The sequence below is a fragment of the Salvelinus alpinus genome, chromosome 3 (genome assembly GCF_045679555.1).
Source record: "Salvelinus alpinus chromosome 3, SLU_Salpinus.1, whole genome shotgun sequence".
NCBI lineage: Eukaryota > Metazoa > Chordata > Actinopteri > Salmoniformes > Salmonidae > Salvelinus > Salvelinus alpinus.
Window position 1 is genome coordinate 91,035,907 of NC_092088.1, and position 17,881 is coordinate 91,053,787.

The 17,881-nt window shown below is 45.5% G+C and overlaps 1 protein-coding gene across 13 annotated transcripts in view; it reads right to left on the minus strand.

Annotated features, from left to right (window-relative positions):
• Nucleotides 1-17,881, minus strand: part of adgrb3 (adhesion G protein-coupled receptor B3) — a 368,383-nt gene that overhangs the window by 110,179 nt on the left and 240,323 nt on the right. For all 13 annotated transcript variants that reach the window (XM_071394473.1, XM_071394478.1, XM_071394475.1 and 10 more), the window contains one exon: nt 13,936-14,044. In XM_071394473.1, the coding sequence (XP_071250574.1) occupies nt 13,936-14,044 (109 nt within the window). The remainder of the gene's footprint in view (nt 1-13,935; nt 14,045-17,881) is intronic.

A 17,881-nucleotide genomic window follows, 5' to 3' on the forward strand; every position in this document is an offset into this window, starting at 1 on the left:
AACTAGAATGAGACCACCGTGTGGCCGGTACTGTGGTGAGAGAGAGAAGCACCCCTGTATCTCCCTCAGAACTAGAATGAGACCAACACGTGGCCGGTACTGTGGTGAGAGAGAGAAGCACTCCTGTATCTCCCTCAGAACTAGAATGAGACCAACACGTGGCCGGTGCTGTGGTGAGAGAGAGAAACACTCCTGTATCTCCCTCAGAACTAGAATGAAACCACCGTGTGGCCGGTACTGTGGTGAGAGAGAGAAGCACTCCTGTATCTCCCTCAGAACTAGAATGAGACCAACGTGTGGCCGGTACTGTGGTGAGAGAGAGAAGCACTCCTGTATCTCCCTCAGAACTAGAATGAGACCAACACGTGGCCGGTGCTGTGGTGAGAGAGAGAAACACTCCTGTATCTCCCTCAGAACTAGAATGAGACCAACACGTGGCCGGTACTGTGGTGAGTGAGAGAAACACTCCTGTATCTCCCTCAGAACTAGAATGAGACCAACGTGTGGCCGGTACTGTGGTGAGAGAGACGCACTCCTGTATCTCCCTCAGAACTAGAATGAGACCAACACGTGGCCGGTACTGTGGTGAGAGAGAGAAACACTCCTGTATCTCCCTCAGAACTAGAATGAGACCAACGTGTGGCCGGTGCTGTGGTGAGAGAGACGCACTCCTGTATCTCCCTCAGAACTAGAATGAGACCAACGCGTGGCCGGTACTGTGGTGAGAGAGACGCACTCCTGTATCTCCCTCAGAACTAGAATGAGACCAACGTGTGGCCGGTACTGTGGTGAGTGAGACGCACTCCTGTATCTCCCTCAGAACTAGAATGAGACCAACGCGTGGCCGGTACTGTGGTGAGAGAGAGAAGCACTCCTGTATCTCCCTCAGAACTAGAATGAGACCAACGTGTGGCCGGTACTGTGGTGAGAGAGAGAAGCACTCCTGTATCTCCCTCAGAACTAGAATGAGACCAACACGTGGCCGGTGCTGTGGTGAGAGAGAGAAACACTCCTGTATCTCCCTCAGAATTAGAATGAGACCAACGCGTTGCCGGTGCTGTGGTGAGAGAGAGAAACACTCCTGTATCTCCCTCAGAACTAGAATGAGACCAACGTGTGGCCGGTACTGTGGTGAGAGAGAGAAACACTCCTGTATCTCCCTCAGAACTAGAATGAGACCAACGCGTGGCCGGTACTGTGGTGAGAGAGAGACGCACTCCTGTATCTCCCTCAGAACTAGAATGAGACCAACGCGTGGCCGGTACTGTGGTGAGAGAGACGCACTCCTGTATCTCCCTCAGAACTAGAATGAGATTCCCTTTCTATGATCGCGCTCCCTCTCTCTGCTAGACATGAGCCTGCAACTCTCATCTCTCCAGCATTGCACTTCATTTCTTTCCTTATAGAATCATAGCCGTGGCAAGAGCGCAGGAGGAGCTGCAGTACCTCTGATTAATTGAAATAAATTTGCCAAAGTTATAGAATTACTGCTGTCAGTTCAGAAAGAAATGAAATACTACAGAATACTATACCAGAAGTAGGCCTATAATTTAGACACAGAGGATGAATAGCTTCTTTAAAAAAATAACCTAGCTGTGGATTGTGTTCATGTAACCCAATCACAAAGCATATAGCCCGGGAACGCACAACAAATCTGTCAGTAAACAGCATGCAGCCAGAACCAGGCTTTCACAATATTTCAAATACAATTGCGGAAATACACAGGTCGGAAAGCAAATGGCTCATGCTTAAAGGAGAAGACTATAATCTGAATGTAGACCATTAAAATATTTGATCAACTTCCAAATAGGCCTACTGAGCAAACATTGTTTTACACAGGAAAACAAGAGAGACAGGCTTTCAGCATGAGAGTATTGGCCATCAGCGGCCAGTGAGCTGTGCATCATTGGGTGAGTCAGTGAAACTGGAAAGCTTTTCTAGGACTGTCATTTCCTCCTCATATTGTACAATAAGTCTCCACACACCTAGGCCTAGGCTATTGATCGATTCAAGATGAGGTCGTTTTTATTGATATCAGTTTGTCAGCGTCAAAGTAGCCTGTCATTTCGATCATTTGTGCTGTATAAAAACATATTATTCTAAAGTAATATAGATGATGTACAATTGCACCAAATGTCTTTATAAAAGGCCATTCTTCCTGGACCCAAGTACAATTTTTTTCCCCATGTGACAACTTCTGTAAGGCCTCTACTCTAATCCTATATGTCACTACACAAATGCAATGACATGCACTGCTTTATTACAATGTTCCAGTACTTCAGAGCCCCCTAAGGTCACCCCGCTCTCATGACCTCGGAGCCCCCCAGGTCACCCCCCTCTCACGACCTCAGAGCCCCCCAGGTCACCCCCCTCTCACGACCTCAGAGCCCCCCAGGTCACCCCCCTCTCACGACTTCAGAGCCCCCCAGGTCACCCCCCTCTCACGACCTCAGAGCCCCCCAGGTCACCCCCCTCTCACGACCTCAGAGCCCCCCAGGTCACCCCCCTCTCACGACTTCAGAGCCCCCCAGGTCACCCCCCTCTCACGACCTCAGAGCCCACCAGGTCACCCCCCTCTCACGACCTCAGAGCCCCCCAGGTCACCCCCCTCTCACGACCTCAGAGCCCCCCAGGTCACCCCCCTCTCACGACCTCAGAGCCCCCCAGGTCACCCCCCTCTCACGACTTCAGAGCCCCCCAGGTCACCCCCCTCTCACGACCTCAGAGCCCACCAGGTCACCCCCCTCTCACGACCTCAGAGCCCCCCAGGTCACCCCCCTCTCACGACCTCAGAGCCCCCCAGGTCACCCCCCTCTCATGACCTCAGAGCCCCCCAGGTCACCCCCCTCTCACGACCTCAGAGCCTCCCAGGTCACCCCCCTCTCACGACCTCAGAGCCCCCCAGGTCACCCCCCTCTCACGACATCAGAGCCCCCCAGGTCACCCCCCCTTCACGACCTCAGAGCCCACCAGGTCACCCCCCTCTCACGACCTCAGAGCCCCCCAGGTCACCCCCCTCTCACGACCTCAGAGCCCCCCAGGTCACCCCCCTCTCACGACCTCAGAGCCTCCCAGGTCACCCCCCTCTCACGACCTCAGAGCTCCCCAGGTCACCCCCCTCTCACGACCTCGGAGCCCCCCAGGTCACCCCCTGACATGGTTCAGCCCCAGTACTAACCCTACACCAGGGGGTTGATGACTTGGTCCAAGCCCCAGTCCTAACCCTACACCAGGGGGTTGATGACTTGGTCCAAGCCCCAGTCCTAACCCTACACCAGGGGGTTGATGACCTGGTCCAAGCCCCAGTACTAACCCTACACCAGGGGGTTGATGACATGGTCCAAGCCCCAGTACTAACCCTACACCAGGGGGTTGATGACCTGGTCCAAGCCCCAGTACTAACCCTACACCAGGGGGTTGATGACATAGTCCAAGCCCCAGTCCTAACCCTACACCAGGGGGTTGATGACTTGGTCCAAGCCCCAGTCCTAACCCTACACCAGGGGGTTGATGACCTGGTCCAAGCCCCAGTACTAACCCTACACCAGGGGGTTGATGACTTGGTCCAAGCCCCAGTCCTAACCCTACACCAGGGGGTTGATGACCTGGTTCAAGCCCCAGTCCTAACCCTACACCAGGGGGTTGATGACATGGTCCAAGCCCCAGTCCTAACCCTACACCAGGGGTTGATGACCTGGTTCAAGCCCCAGTACTAACCCTACACCAGGGGGTTGATGACCTGGTCCAAGCCCCAGTCCTAACCCTACACCAGGGGGTTGATGACATGGTTCAAGCCCCAGTACTAACCCTACACCAGGGGGTTGATGACATGGTCCAAGCCCCAGTACTATCCCTACACCAGGGGGTTGATGACCTGGTCCAAGCCCCAGTACTAACCCTACACCAGGGGGTTGATGACCTGGTCCAAGCCCCAGTACTATCCCTACACCAGGGGGTTGATGACATGGTCCAAGCCCCAGTACCAACCCTACACCAGGGGGTTGATGACCTGGTTCAAGCCCCAGTACTAACCCTACACCAGGGGGTTGATGACATAGTCCAAGCCCCAGTCCTAACCCTACACCAGGGGGTTGATGACATGGTCCAAGCCCCAGTCCTAACCCTACACCAGGGGGTTGATGACATGGTCCAAGCCCCAGTCCTAACCCTACACCAGGGGGTTGATGACCTGGTCCAAGCCCCAGTCCTAACCCTACACCAGGGGGTTGATGACCTGGTCCAAGCCCCAGTACTAACCCTACACCAGGGGGTTGATGACATGGTCCAAGCCACAGTCCTAACCCCAGTCCGGTGGTATTACAGTCCGGTGGTACTACAGTCTGATGGTACTACAGTCTGGATGGTACTACAGTCTGGTGGTACTACAGCATGGTGGTACTACAGTCTGATGGTACTACAGTCTGGTGGTACTACAGTCTGGTGGTTCTACAGTCTGATGGTATTACAGTCTGAGGGTACTACAGTCTTATGGTACTACAGTCTGATGGTGCTACAGTCTGATGGTGCTACAGTCTGATGGTACTACAGTCTGATGGTACTACAGTCTGGTGGTACTACAGTCTGATGGTACTGCAGTCTGATGGTACTACAGTTTGATGGTGCTACAGTCTGATGGTACTACAGTCTGATGGTACTACAGTCCGGTGGTACTACAGTCCGGTGGTATTACAGTCAGATGGTACTACAGTCTGGTGGTACTACAGTCTGGTGGTACTACAGTCTGGTGGTACTACAATCTGATGGTACTACATTCTGATGGTACTACAGTTTGATGGTACTACAGTCTGATGGTTTTAAGGTCTGATGGTACTCCAGTTTGATTGCACTACGGTATGATAGCATTACAGTATGATGGTTTTACAGTCCGATGATACTACAGTCTGATGGTACTACAGTCCGGTGGTACTACAGTCTGATGGTACTACAGTCTGATGGCACTACAGTCTGATGGCACTACAGTCCGGTGGTATTACAGTCTGATGGTGCTACAGTCTGATGGTACTACAGTCTGATGGTACTACATTCTGGTGGTTTTACAGTCTGATGGTACTGCAGTCTGATGGTTCTACAGTCTGATGCTATTGCAGTCTGATGGTACTACAGTCTGGTGGTTCTACAGTCTGATGGTACTACAGTCTGATGGTACTACAGTCTGATGGTACTACAGTCTGATTGTACTACAGCATGGTGGTACTACAGCATGGTGGTACTACAGTCTGATGGTACTACGGTCTGATGGTACTACAGCATGGCGGTACTACAGTCTGATGGTACTACAGTCTGGTGGTACTACAGTCTGGTGGTTCTACAGTCTGATGGTACTACAGTCTGATGGTAATACAGTCTGATGGTACTACAGTCTGGTGGTTCTACAGTCTGATGGTACTACAGTCTGATGGTACTACAGCATGGTGGTACTACAGTCTGATGGTACTACAGTCTGATGGTCCTACAGCATGGTGGTCCTACAGTCTGGTGGTTCTACAGTCTGATGGTACTACAGTCTGATGGTACTACAGTCTGATGGTACTACAGCATGGTGGTACTACAGTCTGATGGTACTACAGTCTGATGGTCCTACATCATGGTGGTCCTACATCATGGTGGTCCTTCAGTCTGGGGATGATGGGGCTAAGCCTGCAGAGCACCAATGTTCCTTGTCTCTCTAATGTAATTGGAAGTTTGGCAAAACTCCACGGACTGTAGGAGTGTGTTAGTGTGTGACAGTGTGGAAGGGAGGAGAGCGAGCGAGAGAGAGAGAGAGAGAGAATGTGTGAGTATGTGTCTGTGTGTCAGCAGTATCATCAGAGCGACAGCGGGCATGGAATCACAGAGCACCATGGGACATGCCAGTCACAGAGAGTGGAGGTTCAGAGCAGCAGATGTTGAGTGAAGCCACAATGGGTTGACAGTATTAGTCACAGGTCGCATTGAGAGACACACACACACACCGTGGTGGCGTGACAGCTTTAGACGAGGTCCCATTGTGAGTCACAGCAGGGGAGCAGAAGAAAAGGCCCTTTCAGGGAGCCACCCGGTAACAGTCTAGATAAACAGGGCTCTACACACCACAGATGGGCCAGGCAGGAAGAAATAAAGCAATCATTTTGGTCTCCAGAATGTTTCTGAGAAAAGACTAATAAATAAACTGAATTGAATATTGTCTTTGAGAAAAACCCTCCTGTCTACCAAATGAATCCACACAAACCACTGTACACCATTATACAGATGTAGTATCTTATTTTGTCCAGTATTGTCACAACAAAATAATCCTGCAGCAACAGGATTTTAATGTTTAGTCCATAATGCCACTTGCTAGGTGTTAAGTGATTCGCTGGCCAAAAGTAAGATAAATAAAAAGTGCGATACTGTTAATATAACTGTCAGGCCCTAATCTCCACCCCCCTCCAGGTGTCGCCCATCTTCCCCATTATCCCCTGTGTATTTATAGCTGTGTTCTCTGTTTGTCTGTTGCCAGTTTGTTTTGTTTGTCAAGTCAACCAGCGTTTTGTCTCAGCGCCTGTTTTTCCCCAGTTTCTCTTTTTCTCGCCCTCCTGGTTTTGACCCTTGCCTGTCATGACTCTGAGCCCGCCTGCCTGACCACTCTGCCTGCCCCTGACCCTGAGCCTTCGTACCGATCTGTACCTTTGCCCCTACTCTGAATTACCAACCTCTGACCTGACTCTGAGCCTGCCTTCCGTTCTGTACCTTTGCCCCTACTCTGAATTACCAACCTCTGACCTGACTCTGAGCCTGCCTTCCGTTCTGTACCTTTGCCCCTACTCTGAATTACCAACCTCTGACCTGACTCTGAGCCTGCCTTCCGTTCTGTACCTTTGCCCCATTACTCTGGATTATCGACCCCTGCCTGCCTTGACCTGTCGTTTGTCTGCCCCTGTTGCTGTAATAAACATTGTTACTTCAACACAGTCTGCATTTGGATCTCACCTGAAACGTGATAATGAATGCGTGTCAGCGTGGGTTGTCAGTAAATGTATGTAAATCATAAAGCTCATCAGCATTTCCTGCGATCAAATTAAGATCCTACATCTGTAGGTGAATACCATAGATAGGTTACATTGTCATCTGGTGACATAAAGGTAGAAGACAAGAGTCAGTGAATCCACTACGTTAGCGTCCACATCATCATTCTTGACAATAATTGTTCTGCATCAATTTAACATCAAGTTAGACAATGTCTATGTAAAGTATTGTGCTTCTGGTAAGATGTGCTTGTTTTACACATCTCAAGTTACAGATGCAGCACATGTTCAGTTGGATTGTGAGGGAAAGGAAATCTACCCGGTGAAGTTGAGAGCTTTTTGCAATCAAGGTTATTTGACTAAAAGAGGGAGAGGGCAGAGGATGGGTGTGTGGTGACAGCAGAGTATTTATCCCTGTGTCAGGAGGCTGCTATAAATTACATCTGAAATGATGCAGCTACACCTTATCCAGCCAGATTCATGCTTGCTTGGCTCATCACTTGGCTAACACCGGCAGTGTATCAGCAAGACTACGGCTATGTCCCAAAAGACACCCTATTCCTTATGTAGTGCACAACTATTGACCAGGTTCCCGTAGGGCTCTGGCCAAAAGAAGTGCACTGTATAGGGGACAGGGTGCCGTTTGGGAGGCAGAATACTTTTCATTTCTTTAATCAAAGTGAACTAGCCAACAACAAGCAAGCTGCTGTGTTGTGATTCGCTCCAATAAATATAATGTCGGTGCCAAGACAGAGCGATGTCCAAATCAATATTTCTTGTTGGTTTTATTTGGTTGTTGTTTCACCAGGACTCGGGAGGAAGAATGTTTTGTGACTCGACTAAAACAGTTGATGAGATTATTTGGCTTGTGGGTGTGGCTGTAGTGCTTTTCATTTTGACCAATCGTATATTTACTAATATCTTCACAATGTGGCAGAGGGAGACTATTCTATTTTATAACAGCTTTCATGAAGAAGCCCTAATAGATGCTTATACATGTTATCATAAATATTCAAAATGCTTATAAATTGAAAATGGAGTTAGTAATATATTCATGCAAAATTAGACAGTGTAAAAATAACTGAGAAGAACAGCACAAAATACCCTTTCTTTAAATCCTGAATGGGTTTCAGAGAAGAGGCTAATGCCTGCTATTAGCATAGCCTGCATCCCAATCAAAGAAGAGGCTAATGCCTGATATTAGCATAGCCTGCATCCCAATCAAAGAAGAGGCTAATGCCTGCTATTAGCATAGCCTGCATCCCAATCAAAGAAGAGGCTAATGCCTTTCATTAGCATAGCCTGCAATCCAATCAGAGAAGAGGCTAATGCCTTCCATTAGCATAGCCTGCATCCCAAATGGCCCCCGATTCATTATATAGTGCACTTCTTATGACCAGAGCTCTTTAAAGGGAAAGTGTACTATTTGGTATGCAGCCAGAGGCATTTCAACCCTCTTTGGACATGTCCATTAACTTAATTCACCTAGTGGAAAGAAGATTATAATGTATTATAATGGTCTCTTAATGAATGCTACGTTGCATCGTTTGTGGGGAATATATTCTGTATCTCCCGAATACATAATCAGACCAGTATCTAACCTGATTACTTGTCTTTTTTCACCAAACTTTTAACTTAAAAGGACATGGAAACATGTTTTGTTGATTCCACATTGAATTCAAGTTAGTTGACAACTCAACCAAATGTATATCAAAACTAGACGTTGAAATGACGTCTGTTACCAGTGGGTGTGTTCACAGTGTAATAATTGGGTTATACGTTAGCCACATTGTAAATGACGTCTGTTACCAGTGGGTGTGTTTACAGTGTAATATTTGGGTTATACGTTAGCCACATTGTAAATGACGTCTGTTACCAGTGGGTGTGTTTACAGTGTAATACTTGGGTTATATATGTTAGCCACATTGTAAAGTCCGGTAAAGAATAATTCACACCTGGGTTTAAATACTATTTGAAATCTTTCAAATAAAAACAGTATTTGCTAAACTGGTCTGGAGTGCCAAATGGGCGGGGTTTGTACTTGTGTGACTATTGTACTGGCTCCATTGCACCAGATGAGTTCAATCAAGCCCAGCAAACGTTTTTGAAATGGTTTCAAATAGTATGTGTACACAGCTCTGGATGAATGTCTCCTCAAGAGGTGCCTAAACCGCCGCAATACAGAAGTGTATTAATTTGCATGAATAAATAATGATCATAGTTCTATTCTTCCTTCCAGACAGGGAGGTAGTGTAGGTTTGTGGTTGACTGGGAAATGAAATACCACTGAGACTGCTGCTACATTATTCAACAAGATGTAAGCAATCTGTGTAGTGTGTGTGTCGCTCTCTTTCTCTCTCTCTCTGTCTCTCTCTCTCTCTGTCTCTGTGTCTGTGTCTGTGTGTGTATGTGTGTGTGTAGTGTATTGTGGTAGCACTGCAGCCTGAAAGTAAGTATTAAAGAAGCAGTAACCAAGCAGTGGTCAGGGCCAAGGACAGTGGTCAGGACCAAGGACAGCGGACAGGTCCGAGGACAGTGGTCAGGACCGAGGACAGTGGTCAGGAATGAGGACAGTGGTCAGGAACGAGGACAGCGGACAGGTCCGAGGACAGCGGACAGGACCGAGGACAGTGGACAGGACCGAGGACAGTGATCAGGACCAAAACATAGGAGTTAGTTAGTTTCCTCTTTTAGGTGTACTCTGTGGTTCTGGTAAAATGTATGCCAGAAGATGTAAATCAAAACGACTGTTGGTTTTCTTCCACTTGGAAGCAGAGTGAAGGAGATGACTCTAATATCTCTGACATCTCATATGTAAACAACAGTCACAGATTGCTGTATATCCGTTCATTCTGTCTATCTGCGTCAGTATCCATTAGGAAGTCTGTATCATTTTAACCAGAAGACACTGAAAGTGAAATCCATCGGTCTATTCACATGACAGACAGTTTGTTCTTTCAGCTTTTACAACATTTTGTGAAGAGAAAGTATTTATGTCAGGGATAGACTCTGTGATACGAATGTCTTTCTGTTTCTGTCAGGGAAAGACGTATTTAAGATAAAAGTAGCATAAAAGTGGGTGAGATTTTAAAGGAATGCTTGGTTTGCTCCAGTGTGTATAAATGCTTCTTCCACATAACGTCTGTGTCCCAAAGGGCACCCTATCTTCTAATACAAGTTACTACATTTGACCAGAACCCAATGGGATACCCTATGGGCCCTGGTAAAAAGTAATGCACTACACAGGGAATAGGGTGCCACTCAGGACACAAACAAGGGCATCTGAGACGCACTTAGGAGGACCCATAATAAAGAGACCATTTTCTTTCATCACAAAGAGTCTCTGGTGAGGTTATGATTCATCCTGACTTTCTAGGGCCCACTTTTTCTTCAATGTTTCAAGTGACATGCGTCCCAAATGGCACACTATTCTCTAAATAATGCACTACTTTTGAACAGGGCTCATAGGGCTCTAGTCAAAAGCAGTGCACTATGTAAGGAATAGGGTAGGGAATAGGTTGCCATTTGGGACACAGCCCTTCTAACATGAGTATCATTAGGATCCACAGGTATGTGTAATTATACGTGACCTTGGCTTTGGTTGACGGAAGTGCTGTGTGTTTACGATGAATCGATTTAAAACAGGAGAACCCATCAAGGTTTTATCAAGTCTGGTATGTTGAGAGGTAGCTGAGGAACACCAATGGAGATGTTTTGTATTGTGCATTTTTTATATCCTGCTGCTGAAATAATTACAGTTTCTATAAACGTGACTCACAACCCCACAGAAATACAAAATAAATAGGTAACACAATGAATGGGATGCCATTACAACCAATATCATCCAAATATGCTGAGAATCTCCATTCCAACTTCCCTCTGAGATCTGACAGTACTGTGTGTAGCCTAACTATCCACACTGTTTCTATTGGAATACTGGACCTCAATCTGTGTTAGGAGGGTTATATGGGAATACTGGACCTCAATCTGTGTTAGGAGGGTTACATGGGAATACTGGGCCTTGATCTGTGTTAGGAGGGTTCTATGGGAATACTGGATCTAGATCTGTGTTAGGAGGGTTCTATTGGAATACTGGACCTCAATCTGTGTTAGGAGGGTTATATGGGAATACTGGGCCTTAATCTGTGTTAGGAGGGTTATATGGGAATACTGGGCCTTGATCTGTGTTAGGAGGGTTCTATTGGAATACTGGTCCTAGATCTGTGTTAGGAGGGTTCTATTGGAATACTGGTCCTAGATCTGTGTTAGGAGGGTTCTATTGGAATACTGGAACTAGATCTGTGTTAGGAGGGTTCTATTGGAATACTGGACCTAGATCTGTGTTAGGAGGGTTCTATTGGAATACTGGTCCTAGATCTGTGTTAGGAGGGTTCTATTGGAATAGTTGTCGTAGATCTGTGTTAGGAGGGTTCTATTGGAATACTGGTCCTAGATCTGTGTTAGGAGGCTTCTATTGGAATACTGGTCCTAGATCTGTGTTAGGAGGGTTCTATTGGAATACTGGAACTAGATCTGTGTTAGGAGGGTTCTATTGGAATACTGGTCCTAGATCTGTGTTAGGAGGGTTCTATTGGAATACTGGTCCTAGATCTGTGTTAGGAGGGTTCTATTGGAATACTGGATCTAGATCTGTGTTAGGAGGCTTCTATTGGAATACTGGTCCTAGATCTGTGTTAGGAGGGTTCTATTGGAATACTGGTCCTAGATCTGTGTTTGGAGGGTTCTATTGGAATACTGGTCCTAGATCTGTGTTAGGAGGGTTCTATTGGAATACTGGAACTAGATCTGTGTTAGGAGGGTTCTATTGAAATACTGGACCTAGATCTGTGTTAGGAGGGTTCTATTGGAATACTGGAATTAGATCTCTGTTAGGAGGGTTCTATTGGAATACTGGATCTAGATCTGTGTTAGGAGGCTTCTATTGGAATACTGGTCCTAGATCTGTGTTAGGAGGGTTCTATTGGAATACTGGTCCTAGATCTGTGTTTGGAGGGTTCTATTGGAATACTGGTCCTAGATCTGTGTTAGGAGGGTTCTATTGGAATACTGGAACTAGATCTGTGTTAGGAGGGTTGTATTGAAATACTGGACCTAGATCTGTGTTAGGAGGGTTCTATTGGAATACTGGAATTAGATCTCTGTTAGGAGGATTCTATTGGAATACTGGACCTAGATCTGTGTTAGGAGGGTTCTATTGGAATAGTGGATCTAGATCTGTGTTAGGAGGGTTCTATTTGAATACTGGAACTAGATCTGTGTTAGGAGGGTTCTATTGGAATACTGGAACTAGATCTGTGTTAGGAGGATTCTATTTGAATACTGGAACTAGATCTGTGTTAGGAGGGTTCTATTGGAATACTGGAACTAGATCTGTGTTAGGAGGGTTCTATTGAAATACTGGAACTAGATCTGTGTTAGGAGGGTTCTATTGGAATACTGGAACTAGATCTGTGTTAGGAGGGTTCTATTGGAATACTGGAACTAGATCTGTGTTAGGAGGGTTCTATTGGAATACTGGAACTAGATCTGTGTTAGGAGGCTTCTATTGGAATACTGGTCCTAGATCTGTGTTAGGAGGGTTCTATTGGAATACTGGAACTAGATCTGTGTTAGGAGGGTTCTATTGGAATACTGGACCTAGATCTGTGTTAGGAGGGTTCTATTGGAATACTGGAACTAGATCTGTGTTAGGAGGGTTCTATTGGAATACTGGATCTAGATCTGTGTTAGGAGGCTTCTATTGGAATACTGGAACTAGATCTGTGTTAGGAGGGTTCTATTGGAATACTGGAACTAGATCTGTGTTAGGAGGGTTCTATTGGAATACTGGAACTAGATCTGTGTTAGGAGGGTTCTATTGGAATACTGGGCCTAGATCTGTGTTAGGAGGGTTCTATTAGAATACTGGAACTAGATCTATGTTAGGAGGGTTCTATTGGAATACTGGAACTAGATCTGTGTTAGGAGGGTTCTATTGGAATACTGGAACTAGATCTGTGTTAGGAGGGTTCTATTAGAATACTGGAACTAGATCTGTGTTAGGAGGGTTCTATTGGAATACTGGAACTAGATCTGTGTTAGGAGGGTTCTATTGGAATACTGGAACTAGATCTGTGTTAGGAGGGTTCTATTGGAATACTGGAACTAGATCTGTGTTAGGAGGGTTCTATTGGAATACTGGAACTAGATCTGTGTTAGGAGGGTTCTATTAGAATACTGGAACTAGATCTGTGTTAGGAGGGTTCTATTGGAATACTGGAACTAGATCTGTGTTAGGAGGGTTCTATTGGAATACTGGAACTAGATCTGTGTTAGGAGGGTTCTATTGGAATACTGGAACTAGATCTGTGTTAGGAGGGTTCTATTGGAATACTGGAACTAGATCTGTGTTAGGAGGGTTCTATTGGAATACTGGAACTAGATCTGTGTTAGGAGGGTTCTATTGGAATAGTGGACCTAGAGACTTGAGATGAATTCTATGGTTGACTCACCCTGACCACGGTTTCTACCCACTGAAGACATGGTTGATATGGGAACATCGGACGTGAGTGTATTCTTAGGAGTTAATCACAAGCTAGGTTTTAAATAACCATATTGATTAGTTGTTGTTTGTTAGGCTAAGCCTCCATCTCCTTCTTCCTTCCTTCCTTCCTCCCCTCCCTCATTCCCCTCCCCTCCCCTCCATGCATCATTTATCCCAGATTACTGATGGATGGAGAGGGAATTGACTAAGGGAGTCAGCAGCAGTAACATTTTGTTTATTCACACATGGACGATTGATCATTGAACATCGAATTGATAATTGTTACTTTCACCCAGCTGGGTGGCTGGGTTGTGGAGAAAAATGAGGCTGTGGGACAACCATCCCAGGCCTGTGGGCTGTGAGAATAGATCTGTCTGTGTTTCTTACCCAAGTTTCCAGTCATCAGATAGGCGTTGTGGAAGTCCTTCATGCCCAGGCCAACGATGTGGATAAATTCCTCGATGACCTGCATCAGCTCCACTGCACCTGGATAGATCTAGAGAGACGAGGACAACATTACAGTTACCTAGTGAGAGACGAGGACAACATTACAGTTAACTAGTGAGAGACGAGGACAACATTACAGTTAACTAGTGAGAGACGAGGACAACATTACAGTTAAATAGTGAGAGGTGAGGACAACATTACAGTTAACTAGTGAGAGGTGAGGACAACATTACAGTTAACTAGTGAGAGGTGAGGACAACATTATAGTTAACTAGTGAGAGGTGAGGACAACATTATAGTTACCTAGTGAGAGGTGAGGACAATATTACAGTTAACTAGTGAGAGGTGAGGACAACATTACAGTTAACTAGTGAGAGGTGAGGACAACATTATAGTTACCTAGTGAGAGGTGAGGACAATATTACAGTTAACTAGTGAGAGGTGAGGACAACATTACAGTTAACTAGTGAGAGGTGAGGACAACATTACAGTTAACTAGTGAGAGGTGAGGACAACATTATGGTTAACTAGTGAGAGGTGAGGACAACATTACAGTTAACTAGTGAGAGGTGAGGACAACATTATGGTTAACTAGTGAGAGGTGAGGACAACATTACAGTTAACTAGTGAGAGGTGAGGACAACATTACAGTTAACTAGTGAGAGGTGAGGACAACATTATGGTTAACTAGTGAGAGGTGAGGACAACATTACAGTTAACTAGTGAGAGGTGAGGACAACATTACAGTTAACTAGTGAGAGGTGAGGACAACATTACAGTTAACTAGTGAGAGGTGAGGACAACATTACAGTTAACTAGTGAGAGGTGAGGACAACATTATAGTTAACTAGTGAGAGGTGAGGACAACATTACAGTTAACTAGTGAGAGGTGAGGACAACATTACAGTTAACTAGTGAGAGGTGAGGACAACATTATGGTTAACTAGTGAGAGGTGAGGACAACATTACAGTTAACTAGTGAGAGGTGAAGACATTACAGTTAACTAGTGAGAGGTGAGGACAACATTATAGTTAACTAGTGAGAGGTGAGGACAACATTACAGTTAACTAGTGAGAGGTGAGGACAACATTATAGTTAACTAGTGAGAGGTGAGGACAACATTACAGTTAACTAGTGAGAGGTGAGGACAACATTACAGTTAACTAGTGAGAGGTGAGGACAACATTACAGTTAACTAGTGAGAGGTGAGGACAACATTATGGTTAACTAGTGAGAGGTGAGGACAACATTACAGTTAACTAGTGAGAGACGAGGACAACATTACAGTTAACTAGTGAGAGGTGAGGACAACATTACAGTTAACTAGCGAGAGGTGAGGACAACATTACAGTTAACTAGTGAGAGACGAGGACAACATTACAGTTAACTAGTGAGAGGTGAGGACAACATTACAGTTAACTAGTGATAGGTGAGGACAACATTACAGTTAACTAGTGAGAGGTGAGGACAACATTACAGTTAACTAGTGAGATGTGAGGACAACATTACAGTTAACTAGTGAGAGGTGAGGACAACATTACAGTTAACTAGTGAGAGTTGAGGACAACATTACAGTTAACTAGTGAGAGTTGAGGACAACATTACAGTTAACTAGTGAGAGGTGAGGACAACATTACAGTTAACTAGTGAGAGGTGAGGACAACATTACAGTTAACTAGTGAGAGGTGAGGACAACATTACATTTAACTAGTGAGAGGTGAGGACAACATTACAGTTAACTAGTGAGAGATGAGGACAACATTACAGTTAACTAGTGAGAGGTGAGGACAACATTACAGTTAACTAGTGAGAGGTGACAACATTACAGTTAACTAGTGAGAGGTGAAGACATTACAGTTAACTAGTGAGAGGTGAGGACAACATTATAGTTAACTAGTGAGAGATGAGGACAACATTACAGTTAACTAGTGAGAGGTGAGGACAACATTACAGTTAACTAGTGAGAGATGAGGACAACATTACAGTTAACTAGTGAGAGGTGAGGACAACATTACAGTTAACTAGTGAGAGTTGAGGACAACATTACAGTTAACTAGTGAGAGGTGAGGACAACATTACAGTTAACTAGTGAGAGATGAGGACAACATTACAGTTAACTAGTGAGAGGTGAGGACAACATTACAGTTAACTAGTGAGAGGTGAGGACAACATTACAGTTAACTAGTGAGAGGTGAGGACAACATTACAGTTAACTAGTGAGAGGTGAGGACAACATTACAGTTAACTAGTGAGAGGTGAGGACAACATTACAGTTAACTAGTGAGAGGTGAGGACAACATTACAGTTAACTAGTGAGAGATGAGGACAACATTACAGTTAACTAGTGAGAGGTGAGGACAACATTACAGTTAACTAGTGAGAGGTGACAACATTACAGTTAACTAGTGAGAGGTGAAGACATTACAGTTAACTAGTGAGAGGTGAGGACAACATTATAGTTAACTAGTGAGAGGTGAGGACAACATTACAGTTAACTAGTGAGAGGTGACAACATTACAGTTAACTAGTGAGAGGTGAGGACAACATTACAGTTAACTAGTGAGAGGTGAGGACAACATTATAGTTAACTAGTGAGAGGTGAGGACAACATTACAGTTAACTAGTGAGAGGTGACAACATTACAGTTAACTAGTGAGAGGTGAGGACAACATTATAGTTAACTAGTGAGAGGTGAGGACAACATTACAGTTAACTAGTGAGAGGTGACAACATTACAGTTAACTAGTGAGAGGTGAGGACAACATTACAGTTAACTAGTGAGAGGTGAGGACAACATTACAGTTAACTAGTGAGAGGTGAGGACAACATTACAGTTAACTAGTGAGAGATGAGGACAACATTACAGTTAACTAGTGAGAGGTGAGGACAACATTACAGTTAACTAGTGAGAGATGAGGACAACATTACAGTTAACTAGTGAGAGGTGAGGACAACATTACTGTTAACTAGTGAGAGGTGAGGACAACATTACAGTTAACTTGTCATGTTTTGTCTTTGATCATGTCTTGTCCCTGTGCTTCCCTCTGCTGGTCTTATTAGGTTCTTTCCCTCTTTCTCTCTCTCTCTCTCCTCCTCCCTCTCTCCCTCTCCCGCTCTCTCTCTCTATCGTTCCGTTCCTGCTCCCAGCTGTTTCTCATTCTCCCTACGACCTCATTTACTCTTTCACACCTGTCCCCTATTTTGCCCTCTGATTAGAGTCCCTATTTCTCCCTCTGTTTTCCGCTTCTGTCCTTGTCGGATTCTTGTTTGATGTTTGCTGTTCCTGTGTCCTTGTTCCGCCCTGTCGTGTTCTTTGCCTTCTTCAGATGCTGCGTGTGAGCAGGTGTCTATGTCAGCTACGGCCAGTGCCTTCCTGAAGCGACCTGCAGTCTGTGGTCGCGTCTCCAGTCGTTCCTCTCTATTGACGAGAGGATTTCAGTTTCCTGTTTTGGATTGACCATTGATATATCCAGGAGAATCATTATTTGTTTTATACTGGAATAAAGACTCTGTTACTATTACGTCGCTTTTGGGTCCTCATTCACCAGCATAACAGAAGAATCCGACCAAGATGGACCCAGCGACTATGGATTCTCTCAACACTGCCGTCGAGTTCCAGGGAGCAATGCTCGGCAGACACGAGCAGGAATTGTTTGCTGCTCGTCATGCCGTTGAGACCCTGGCCGCTCAGGTCTCCGATCTCTCTGGACAGTTTCAGAGTCTTCGTCTCGTGCCACCAGCTACTTCCTGGTCTTCCGAGTCTCCGGAACCTAGGGTTAATAACCCACCATGTTACTCTGGGCAGCCCACTGAGTGTCGCTCTTTTCTCACCCAGTGTGATATTGTGTTCTCTCTCCAGCCCAACACGTACTCTAGTGAGAGAGC